This window comes from Protobothrops mucrosquamatus, unplaced genomic scaffold (assembly GCF_001527695.2).
Source record: "Protobothrops mucrosquamatus isolate PMUCROS unplaced genomic scaffold, P.Mucros_1.0 scaffold3197, whole genome shotgun sequence".
NCBI classification, from domain to species: Eukaryota; Metazoa; Chordata; class Lepidosauria; order Squamata; family Viperidae; genus Protobothrops; species Protobothrops mucrosquamatus.
Window position 1 is genome coordinate 67,757 of NW_015389195.1, and position 12,872 is coordinate 80,628.

At 37.0% G+C, this 12,872-nt stretch overlaps 2 protein-coding genes across 2 annotated transcripts in view; both read left to right on the forward strand.

The window, feature by feature from the left end:
- The window catches only part of LOC107297229 (extracellular calcium-sensing receptor-like), a 6,498-nt gene extending 4,679 nt beyond the window's left edge, over positions 1–1,819 (forward strand). The window contains exons 3-4 of the mRNA XM_015826588.1: positions 162–288; positions 921–1,819. Coding sequence (XP_015682074.1) covers positions 162–288; positions 921–1,819 — 1,026 coding nt within the window. The remainder of the gene's footprint in view (positions 1–161; positions 289–920) is intronic.
- A 7,147-nt stretch (positions 1,820–8,966) lies between these two features.
- The window catches only part of LOC107297231 (extracellular calcium-sensing receptor-like), a 5,231-nt gene continuing 1,325 nt past the window's right edge, over positions 8,967–12,872 (forward strand). The window contains exons 1-3 of the mRNA XM_015826590.1: positions 8,967–9,128; positions 10,246–11,097; positions 12,718–12,844. Of these exons, the coding sequence (XP_015682076.1) occupies positions 8,967–9,128; positions 10,246–11,097; positions 12,718–12,844 (1,141 nt within the window). The remainder of the gene's footprint in view (positions 9,129–10,245; positions 11,098–12,717; positions 12,845–12,872) is intronic.

Below are 12,872 nucleotides of genomic sequence, written 5' to 3' on the forward strand. Positions count from 1 at the left end.
AGGGGTTTTTATTCTGGTATTTTATTGTTATTTGTTTTAATATGCTGTGCACCGCCCTGAGTCCTCCGGGAGAAGGGCGGTATATAAATTAAATTAATAAATAAATTAATAAATAAATAATAAAGATCTTCCTTTTCAAAACCTTTTATGTTTATCACCAGGTTCTTCCACTTTCTCGGTGTAATGACCATTGTTCCCCTGGATTTTGGAAGAAAGGAGATGAAGAAAAGAAATTCTGTTGCTATGACTGTGTTCGATGTCCCAAAGGGAAGATTTCAAATCAAATGGGTAGGTTAGTCATTCTAGCAAGCTTTCATTAGATATGCTTAAGTAAACTGTAGAACATTACTTTAGGATGCATATAATTAGAAGTTTTATGAGAACTTCAAGGTGAATATTCATTTCTTTACCTGTGGATCACAATCCATCTGCCTTTGAGATTCCTGCAGTTCATGTTTCCTATACAGATACAAACTATATATGTATTGAACCACAGAGTTTATATGATGACATGATCTATATCTATTAAGTTATTTAATTAAATTTATATTTTTGTTGCATTTTCAATCTTATTTGCATTAGTTGTTCTTCTCCCTTAGACTCAGTAAACAAAATATTTTTCTTTGTTAACTTAGGATAAGCATTTAATATCATGGTTTCTCCTTTCTTCTCACCAGAAAACCCACATGAAATCATCATTGGAATTTATGCAGATTATCTATATTGTAGTAAATCTGAAAATGTTAGAACATTTGAAAATGTTAGAAAGACTGCATTTCAAAGAATAATTGCCCTCCCCATTGTTCTTTATATTATGCCAATCTTAAATGATACAATTGAAGTAAAGCTGTATTTACATAGAAATAAAATTCAAAAATAGGGAATGCATAGATGACAAATTCCTTGACTTTTTTTTCCAGATATGGATGACTGTTTTGAATGTTCAGAAGATCACTATCCAAATAAGGAGAAGAAAGAATGCATTGTGAAACCGGTGGTCTTTCTAACTATTGAAGAAACCCTAGGCATTGGTTTAGCTTCAACTGCTCTTTCTCTCTTCTTCCTCACAATGTGGGTACTTAGGACCTTTATTAAACACAGAGATACTGCCATTGTCAAAGCCAACAACCGGTCCCTCACGTACACCCTGCTTGTCTCTCTTCTGCTCTGTTTTCTATCCTCTTTGTTCTTTCTCAGCCATCCTGGCCAAGTGACCTGCCTCCTCCGACAATCAGCTTTTGGAATCACCTTCTCAGTGGCCATTTCTACTGTACTGGCCAAAACCATCACAGTGGTTGTGGCTTTCATGGCCACTAAACCAGGATCTCAGATGAGAAGATGGGTGGGGAAAAGATTGGCCTTTTCTACTGTCTTTTCCTGTTCTCTCTTTCAAGTATGTATTTGTATGCTTTGGTTGTTGATATCACCCCCATTTCCTGAGTTAGACATGCATTCAGAGTCTCAAGAAATGATTTTACAATGCAATGAGGGGTCAGCTTTCTTCTTCTACTGTGTCTTGGGCTACATGGGTGTCTTGGCCATTGCCAGCTTTATTGTGGCTTTTCTTGCCCGTAAATTACCTGACAGTTTTAATGAAGCCAAGTTCATCACCTTCAGCATGTTGGCCTTTTGCAGTGTGTGGATCTCCTTCTTTCCAGCCTATCTGAGTACGAAAGGAAAAGCCATGGTAGCTGTGGAGGTCTTCTCCATCTTGTCCTCCAGCGCTGCATTACTGGGATGCATATTTTTGCCAAAATGCTACATCATAGTTTTCAGGCCTCAGCTAAATCTCAGGGAGCAACTCACAAAGAGAAATTAGTACATCATGTGGTTTTTCTGGCTGAGAGAAATTTCTGAAAAAAGGAATAGAAAGAGTACTCTCTATAGGAAATATATATAAAGTTATAATAATACTGTAGTTTTAAGAACATATATTTAACACAGTATCATAACATATCAGTTTTCGATTGTTTAGGGTTCTTTCAAATATAAAATTTATTGAATTGGTGAATCCTCTATATTCTATTTTTAAAAAGGCTTTCTTGCTGGGCCATAACCATTCACTCTCTATCCATAAATCTATTTCCACTTAATCAGTTATCAGATATTGATAATATGATAAATTTAATAAAATGAAATGAAATGTATTCTTGCTTCTGCCTTTTCTTTTATTCAAAGTGTTTGCTGCCCAATAACTATAATGAAGAGTAATTTTATTTATATGGAAGGTTGGTAGAACCAGAGGGAAGAGTGAAAAAAGGAATTAGTTTAGAGGTCTTCCATAGCCACAAGTGAAGTAACTCTCCAACTCCCCTTGAATGCTGTTTACCTTTATCTCTTTATGCTGATAATTTAAGCAATAAGTCAGTTTATTTGAACCTCTTATTTGTATGCACCTCTTTTTTCTGCCTGACATTAATCTCCATTCTGGTGATACTTTTCTGTGAACAATGGAAAAGACCAGCATGACATCTGATCTAGAAACAGAAGCAGGGACTGACCATGCAACAGTGGATGCTCTACTGCAACCTTTGTTCAGTTTTTGCCCTTTGACAATGCTCCAAATATACAAAAGATTCAGAATTTGGTGCAACCAACCTCCCTGGCATGGCTGCAAGCCCTGGTACTACAATCTCTGTGGCAGAGGAGTCACTGTTAGTATCAAAGTTGCTTTTTCAAAAGACAACTGGATGGGGTTGCTACAAAGAAGAGGGAGTCAGGCTATTCTCCAAAGGACTTGAGGGCAGGATAAGAAGGAATAGGTGGAAACTAATCAAAGAGAGAAGCAACCTTGAATTAAATTTCCTGACAGAATAATTAATCAGTAGAACAACTTGCCTCCAGAAGTTGTGAATGCTCCAACACTGGAAGTTTTTAAGAAGAGACTGGACAACCATTTGTCTGAAATGGTATAGGGTTTCCTGTCTGACCAGGGGGTAGGACTAGAATACCTCCATGGTCCCTTTCAACTCTGTTATTCTATCCTATCCTATCACCTTTAAATGTGAGATAAACAAAACCACTTTAAACAAAACCTCTCATCCAAGAAGCTTCATTGGTTTGGCAGGATGGAGAGGGCTAAGGGGGTGGTAGTTTTAACAGGATGGAGGGAGGGTTGGAAGGATCAGATTTATTTGCAGTCATCTGGTCTTAGCATTCTCCCTGAGAGCTCTTGGGGCCACCTGTATCAGAGTGCAAATGGGGGTGGAATCTTTTCGATAATGCTGAAAGGAACCCACTAGAAAGCTAAATTCAGTGGCGACTTTGTATTCATTAGGAGAATCTAGATAAAGGCCATCTTCCTCCCTCCCTCCCTCCTTCCTTCCTTCCTTCCTTCCTTCTTTCCTCCCTCCCTCCCTCCCTCCCTCCCTCCCTTCTTCTGTGACAGCTGATATCCTACTACACTGTCCACTGTCCTAATTCCTATAGAAAAATACTGAATACTCACTATCTTACATTAAAAAGTGCTTGAAAGGTGACCTTTTGAGTTCACAAAGATACCATGTGAGAAGAGTAGGAGTCACAGAACATGGCTTCCTTCCTCTTTTTTCTTTCCCTTATATGTAATATAGGGAAACAGATGAAAGCATACTCTTCTTGACTTTTTGCCCTGTTGCACCCATGATACATGACTAGCTTCTTCAAACATTCCAGAATTAAATACATCTCTATGAAACCATACCTTGAATGTACTACTGACTTCCTTACTTTTTTCACAGCAGAACAAAAATGCCCTCTGTTGTAATATACAAAATTAAACTGAGTGACAAAGATATCAAAGAAAATATTTACAAAGATTTCAGGAAGTACTACTAATGTTTTCTGTAACTGCTCTTCAAGTGCTGTAACCAGTTTAACCTCTTAATGGTTATTAAAGCCCACCAAAATGTTCCCTCTACCACTGTTTCCATAAAGTGTTTGACTTCTATTTGATAAAGTTCTCCCACCTTGCATATATAGTTGAAATGAAAAGCAATTGAAAATTTGAATTCGGGGACTGCTAGGAAAAAGAGAATGGGGAGAAATAGAAGGCAAACAAAATTAAACTCCAGCCAAATTGAACCAAAAATGAATGAATAGATGCAGCAAAGGTTACAATTGTGCAAGAAGACTTCTGTTATTTATTTATATTAATATCATTCTTTAGTCTTATTTTGTACTTGTACTTTGCTTCCCCCAAGAGGAAAACTTTTCCAAATGTAATCATCTATCCGTTTGCATTTCTCATACAGTAAAACAGAACCCTGGCTTATACCATTAAGCTGATGATCTGAAGAGGGAAATTAGAAACAGATTTATTTATTTATTTATTTATTTATTTTATTAAACTTATATGCCGCCCTTCTCCCGACAGGACTCAGGGCGGCTTACAGCATATTAAAACGATACAAACACTATCCCCAATAAAAACCAATTAAAAACAAATATTTACTGCTGTGTTACCATTAAAATTCTAATTAAAATTGTCCCTATTTAAAATTCTCCCTAGGCCAGACCCGCTTGCTGAAAAAGCCATGTCTTGAGGGCGCGGCGAAAAGATAGGAGATCCGGAATCGTCCGGATCTCGGGGGGTAGTTCGTTCCAGAGGGTGGGGGCACCCACAGAGAAGGCCCTCCCCCTGGGCCTTCTCTGTGGGTGCTAAGCTACATTGCTTTTTTTCTCCTTTATCCACTCCATCAAATAAATACCTACATTGAATTCATAAGTGGTATATTTCAACCTTGTGAGACTTTCAGTTTTTATCTGAGGGAACAGGAATGCCCAGTCAGAATCAATTTCCTGTTTTTGCTCAGAAGTACAAGCCAAATCTGTCAATGTAAGTCTCCAGCACAATAATATTTGGGAGTGTCAGCAGCTGATAAGTAGTTCAACTGAAGGGAATACTCATTTTTGGAGTTGTCTGAAGTAATGATGGTGCAACTTTGAAGAGAAGATGAATACTATATGCTCCCATTGTAGGGCTCAGTTCTGCCAATCTATTCTTTTTCCTGGAGGCTGATGGATCCAGTTCCAAACATAGCCACATGTAGTGATGGAGACAACTGTAACTTTACAGCAGTGGTGGGATTCAAATATCTAAACAACTGTTCTCTGTGTGGATGCCGCTTCCGGAAGTCCATTCTGGGCCTGAGCAACAAAAAATTAGCTACCAAAGTGGTTCTGCCAAAGTGGTGCAAACTGGCTGAATCCCACCACTGCTTTAGTGAGCAAATTGAGATTTTGTCTTGGTCTTACAGTTCCCATCCCTGATGAAAAAAGTTGTACATCAGAAAGGGACCTTAAAGAAGTAAGAGATATAACATAAAATCAGGATTGACATACAACAACAAAATAATAATAAAAAAGAATTACATAATCACTTTCCTTAAAACTATGTGCTCACATTTTGGCATGGGTAACAGAGAAAAGAAAAAGAGTAAAATATTCATTTCCAACAAATATCCTCTAGTTTGACAAGTATAATTTGAAAAAGAATGTAAAGATCCTATATGTGGATCCTACTTTTAAAACAAAGTATTTCATGAGCAACGGATGAAAACTAATCAAGGAGAGAAGCAACCTAGAACTAAGGAGAACCTGCCTGACAGTTAGAACAATTAACCAGTGGAACAACCTGCCTCCAGAAGCGGTGAATGCTCCAACACTGGAAGTTTTTAAGAAGAGACTGGACAGCCATCTGTCCGAAATGGTATAGAGTTTCCTGCCTGAGCAGGGGGTTGGACTCGATGACCTCCAAGGTCCCTTCCAACTTTATTATTATTATTATTATTATTATTATTATTATTATTATTGTTGTTGTTGTTGTTGTTGTTGTTGTTGTTGTTATATTTGCATAAACCCAGTGAAATAGAAACAATGGATAAAAATTAATTAAGGAGAGAAGCAACTTGGAATTAAGGAGAAACTTCCTGACAGTTAGAACAATTATCCAGTGGAACAACCTGCCTCCAGAAGTGGTGAATGCTCCAACACTGGAAGTTTTTAAGAAGAGATTGGACAGCCATTTGTCTGAAATGGTATAGGGTTTCCTGCCTGAGCAGGGGGTTGGACTAGAAGACCTGCAAGGTCCCTTCCAGCTCTATTCTGATTTTATTTTATTGTATAAAGTAGCTTTTAGCAATCAAGGCTCAGTAGACATCTTATATTCATTAGAAGAATACAGATAAAATCCACCTTTCTTTCTTTCTTTCTTTCTTTCTTCCTTCCTTCCTTCCTTCCTTCCTTCCTTCCTTCCTTCCTTCCTTCCTTCCTTCCTTCCTTCCTTCCTTCCTTAATATATCCCTAATTCCTATAGGAAAAGGTAGATTTTCATAGCCTTCTGTTGGACTGATCTAGATCTCTAGTCAAATTCTTCAATCACTGTAAAGTGCTTAGGAAAGTTACAATTTGATTCCACAATCATACCTTGTGAAAAGAATAGGGGTCAGAGAAAAAAAGTTTCCATTCTTTTCTGGGAGTTTCTCCCAAATTTCATTGACACTTAGCTATTCAGAAAATACACCTTATGTAGGGAACCAGATGGGAATTTACTATTCCTGAAATTTTGCTCTCTTGCACAGGATACATGACTAGTTTCCTCAAACATCCTAGAAATAACTACAAAACTATGTATACTTGGCTTGATTCTACCACTGACGTCCCATTCTTAGTCACAGCAGTGCAGTAATTGATCATGTTCTAATATGCAAAATTAAATCGAGAGACGAGGATTTCAAAGAAGATCTTACAAAGATGAACTGAATGCTTTAGAGATTGCCTAGTACAGTGGTGACGAACCTGTGGCACGGGTGCCAGAGGTGGCACTCAGTGCCCTCTCTGTGGGCACATGCGCCGTCGCCCCAGTCCTAGGCCTTCAGCTGGGTTTTATAAAACCTTTTTGCTTTAGGCCTCTGCTGCCATGTAAAAAAAAAAAAAGGTTCAATCAATCAGTCAATTTCAACTTCTCACAGAAAGAAAAAGATCTTGCAAAGTTGGAATTGATTGATTGAACTTTTTAGTCCCACCCAGTCTGACGTTACCACTGCAGCCACGCCCACCCAATGGGCCACACCCAGCCAATGGGCCACACCCAGCCAATGGGCCACACCCAGCCAATGGGCCACACCCACCCGGCACTCAACGATGCATAAGTGGGTTTTGGGTTGCAGTTTGGGCACTCGGTCTCTAAAAGGTTCACCATAACTGGCCTAGTACATTGGATAATGCCTGTCCCCAGTCCCATATAATTCCTGATCATATCAAATATATGCATTTTTTTCTGCAATTGAAAAATGTAGAAACTCCAGCTTTATAAGGCAACATATCTAACTCTTCTTTCCCTAGTTTCTTCTTGAAACTATGAACCACTTGAGAGACATATGATTGAAATGAGGGAATGATATAACATTTATATATCTGCATTTTCATCTTAGGGGGAAAATGAAGTGGTTGAAAATTTTGAGTCACTCTAAATGAAACATGCTATTTAAAACATTTGTGATAGTTGATCATTTGTTTTTTTCAACCCTTGCAGAGTTTTTGGGGAACAAATCTTTCTAAGATATCCTCAAAATAAGGTAAATAAGTTATTCTGAATGGTGTAGGTGGTTGGAGATTTTGCCAGAAAAAGAGCTGACACAGGCATACACATAGCTAGAAATTTAACAAATAAGGGATTTTATCTGGAGATTATGATGTCCATGCTAATAAAGTAGTGTGACCTAATATTATGTACAAAGGAGAATATTATTTACAAATCCAGCCTGCATGTATGTACAGAATAATATAAAAATACAAAATACAAAATCAAGTCTTAACCTATTAATTGTCCAACTCTATTTTTCCAGATGTTTTCAAAACAAGTTTACTCTCTGTCATTTATTATGTTATCTAAAAGAAAGATATTGATCAGCTATATCAAGAAAATTGCCAGGTTGCCTATAGCTCAGTGGTAATTATGTCCCTTATGAATTACTGAAATCACTCCAATAGGAAGGAAGAAACAATCCACATAAAAGGTTCAAGAGCCACAGGGTGGCAGGAAGAGGTAATGCTGATTGTGTGAGCTTCACTTCCACAAATTTGGTTCCTTCTGTCTTCTCTGCCACAACTTCACTTTGAATGATAGACCCAGACATTTTCTCCATTTGCAGAAAGTCATGAAGTTACTCCTTCTGGTATTCCTGTTGAACAAAATAGTTACTCTGAGCTGCCCTGCAAGTCATCCTTTCCTTATTCCACATGACTGGTACCAGCCTGGTGACCTCATCATTGGTGGGATGGTGTCTCAAATTGTTTACTTCTTTTTTGAAATTAAATTTAAGGAGCATCCATCTTTAAAAGGTTATGCTTTACCACTGTAAGGGTTCTTTTTTTCTTCCCATGTAGTTTCTAATCTTAATCAGATCCTCCAAAACGTATATACATAGAAGCTGTTTGAACATAAATGCCACTTTTTGTATGTTATCTAAGTCATTTTGTTGGAGAAGAAATAATTTCCTTTATATTATGTTAAAGTCTTTCTTGTAAAATGTATGAAACTATGCTGCAAGAAGTCTTTTGAGGAATATTTAGTGAGATTAAAGTATTTTTTAAATGGTCTACATTATCTATTCATATTCAGTTTTGTGTTAAGTGGATAGAAAATAAAGTGGTAGCTTGAAAAAAAGCTACTATTTTTATATTGTTATAGTACATTTGTATATTTGAATTCTGTACTAATGATTGAGTGTTTCAGAAAACCTGACATCTATCTACCTCAGTAAGAGACAAAAATTCTTCTTCTTCATATAGAAATGTTGCCACCTTACAAGAATTATATATATATATCTAATGGGGGTATTTAACCTATTTGCAGTGTAATAACCAAATTCTATCAGCACGTCCTTGCCTTGGCTTTTGCTGTGAAGGAGATCAATGAGGACCCCCAAATCTTACCTAACATCACTCTTGGGTTCCACATCTATGATAGTTACCACAATCCAAGGATGACCTACCGCACCACTCTGGACCTGCTTTTCAAATCCCAGGAATTTGTCCCTAACTACAAATGTGATAGCCGGAAGCATCTCATAGCCATCATAGGAGGATTAGGTTCGGATACATCATCTTATATGGCAGATAGTGTAAATGTCTACAAAATTCCACAGGTAGTTTGGGCAGGGGATGTGAGAGAAACTTTGCCTTCTTTTCTAATGAAAGTTATATATTAGATGTTCACCATGCCGGACTTCAGTGAATTCCACTTTGCTACCCTTCTGTAATTTGATTCCACAATGCAGTGTATTGGCCCAAGCTAATGCAATTTTAAAAAATCAAAATCTTTTATCATGATCATAGATCGGAAAATTAAAATGGAAAACATAAGTTATTGGGGGTCCTTGGTGCTCTCTGAGCTTGCTTGTTTTCTTGCAGACAATTCATTACCTTAACTAGATAACATCATCAATGCTTACAGAAACAACATTAAACTTATTTAAGGGGGCAACTATTGTGTTTTGACCATCACCTGGCAATAGATGTGCTATGTCTTTATTGAGCTCTGATAATAATAGTTTAGTAGAAAACTAAATGTTTTTTTCCAGAATTTTTGGATGATTGCTGCTCTTGGGTCCTTTTGGGGATCTGTATATATAAAAAGCAATAAAGGAGAACACACTTGACTTTTTCCATTTCTGCAGAATCTCATGGGTAGTCTTTCACATTTAAGTATTTTATTCAATAAGTCTACTTCTAAGGAACATAGAACATGGAATAATAGAGTTGTAATGGACCTTGAAGGTCTTCTAGTCCCACCCCCTGTTCGCACAGGAGACCCTATACCATTGCAGATAAATGATGCCCAGTGTCTTTTTCAAAGCCTTCAGTGATGAAGCACCCACATATTTTGAAGGCAAGCTCTTCCATGGTCGATTGCTCCTCACCATTAGGAAATTTCTCCTTAGATCTAGGTTGCTTCTCTCCTTGGTTGCTTCTAGGTTGCTTTTCTCCAGATTTAGCCATATTCCAGGTGTTCATGAGGATGAACATTCTGGAACCCTATATCAGGATGGTAATTTTGCTTCATAATCCAGTCCACAGATGAGGAAATATTTCATGCTGAGACCATATTGCTTATATTGTTCATCTTCCATAATCTATGTCTAATCGGAGAAATGTTCAGTGTAGGGACGCCTTCATTCAATTTCCATTCAGCAAGCAATCATTTTTTCCCCATATTTCCCCCTTGATTCTCATGAATAATGGCTCTCCTTTTTTTTAGTTTAGTTGACTTATGGCTCTTTTGCCCAAGAAGAATTCCGGAGTACTAAGTTATCTTCACTTTATACCATGGTTCCAAATGAGGACCATCAATATACTGGAATTATACAACTTCTTCTCCAGTTTGGATGGATATGGATTGGAGTCTTCACTCTTGATTCGAACAAAGGAGAACATTTCTTTCAGAAACTGCAGTCACTGCTTTCCCAGAATGGCATCTGCATAGCTTTCTCACAAAAAATTACACAACTAGTAAACTTGGAAAATGTGTCCAAATTTCTTGAAAGAAACCCAATGATTTGTAATAAGCTGATAGATCAGAAAGCAAATGCTTTCCTTGTCTATGGAAAATCATTCACCATTTTATGCCTCAGAATTATTGTGTTTCTATGTGATCTAGAGGATAAAAAAAGCACACCATTGAGAAAGGTTTGGATCCTAATGGACCCAATTGATTTCATACTGACGGCATTTCAAAGAGGTTTGGATCTCCAGTTGTTCCATGGGGCCCTTTCTTTTACAGTGCACTCAAGAGATGTTCAAGGCTTCAAAGAATTTCTTCAAGTCACCAAATCTTCAAGCCATGAAAATGGATTTTTTCAAGATGTTTGGGAGCAATTGTTTGACTGTTCATTTTCAAATAAAGAATTTTTCTTATTGGATGAGACGAATTGTAGTGGAGAAGAGAAATTGGAGAATCTGCCTGCACCTGTGTTTGAGTTGCAGATGACTGGCCAAAGTTACAGTATCTACAATGCGGTCTATGCAGTGGCATATTCTTTACATGAGGCAATGAGATCAAGATCCCAACAAAAAAAGCTTGAAAGGTTTGAATTTCCAAACTTTCAGCCTTGGCAGGTAATATCTCAAAAGATGCTTTACCCATCTTCTGCTTTAGTGAATAGTCATTATTATCTACAATTGATTGTGGCTGGTTTTCCCTAGCCTATACTCACATATCAGTAGAAAGCTGGTGGTATAAGAGGTGATTCTAAGTTACAGAATACAAGGGGATGAAAATAATAATATAATAATAATAATAAAGTTGGAAGGGACCTTAGAGGTTATCAAGTCCAACCCCCTGCTCAGGCAGGAAACCCTACACCATTTTGGACAAATGGCTGTCCAGTCTCTTCTTAAAAACTTCCAGTGTTGGAGCATTCACCGCTTCTGGAGGCAGGTTGTTCCATTGGTTAATTGTTCTAACTGTCAGGAAGTTTCTCAATCTAGTCAATGAGATTTATATATCATCCTTAGTTCTATAAATAACCATTTCATAAAATGGGCCTGTCTTATAAATTTATCCAATCCAGTTCCAAGAAAAAATCAACAAAGAAGGATCTGAAGGCAGTGTTTCTTTGCTCTGTGCCCAACAGACTTTTCTTAAATGTGGATATTTCATTTTTCTTATTAGTATTTTGCTGTTTAGTCAACAGGGTTTTGAGACTGTGGAGTTGGAGACTATGACAATTGTATTTTATCAGTAGAGGTGCACTGTTTTCATGAAGTGATGATAGTTTTTAGATTTAAAGTAAACTACCAGGAAAATTGTTGAGCTTGGTGCTTGAAAGTACTTGTCATCATTGACTAATACAACAAAAATGATTTCCATACCTCATTTATTGATCATTCATTGTGGGTTGAAATTTTCTTCTTTATATTTCAAGTTAGGAAGACATTTTTTCATTTTCAGTTTTAATCCTTTTATCCCTAATCCATTGTTTTCTTCTGGACTCCCATTTTCTTATCCTTCTTCAAGTAGCTCCACAAGTTTATTCAAGGGATTTCTTTTAATAACTCAGCTGGAGAAAAAGTCTTCTTTAAGGACAAAAGAGAAGGTCAAGGTGGTTTTGACATTGTCAACATGATCACTTTTCCGAACAGATCTTTTCAGAGAGTTAAAGTTGGAAAGTTAAAGTCCAATGCTCCAGAAGGAAAGGAATTCATCATTGAGAGGAGCACAATCCTTTGGCACCCTGGATTTAACCAGGTAGATAATCATAATTGTGTAAAAGCCTGCACAAATTGCATCTTGATCCATTATGATCTGTTGCTCTTTATGTGTTGAACAATACTGAAGATAGTCACTTTCCAAATTTGATTTCTGTTGTTGAAAGGAAAAATAATAGCATATTCCATACAAATGTTCATTTACCAAATTGATAAACTGGTATTATGATTTAAAAACCAAGTTTACAAATTTATATGTGGGTTACAATTCCATTTGAAATTACAAGAATTGTTTCATTTCCATAATATTGCCTTCATGCCAATTTATTTACTTGCTCTGCTCCTCTTCAAGCAGGCCCTTTTATACATCCTTGTAATTTCAACATTTTTTTAATGCACAGTATAAATCTAGCTTAATAAAATTCAGACGCCTTTGGGTAGTAAAAGATTATTTGCCTCCATAAAGGAAAAAAAATAGAAACTGTTTTAAAGATCTTCCTTTTCAAAACCATCTATATTTCTCACCAGGTTCTTCCACTTTCTCAGTGTAATGACCATTGTTCCCCTGGATTTTGGAAGAAAGGAGATGAAGAAAAGAAATTCTGTTGCTATGACTGTGTTCGATGTCCTGAAGGGAAGATTTCAAATCAAATGGGTAGGTTAGTCATTCTAGCAAGCTTTCA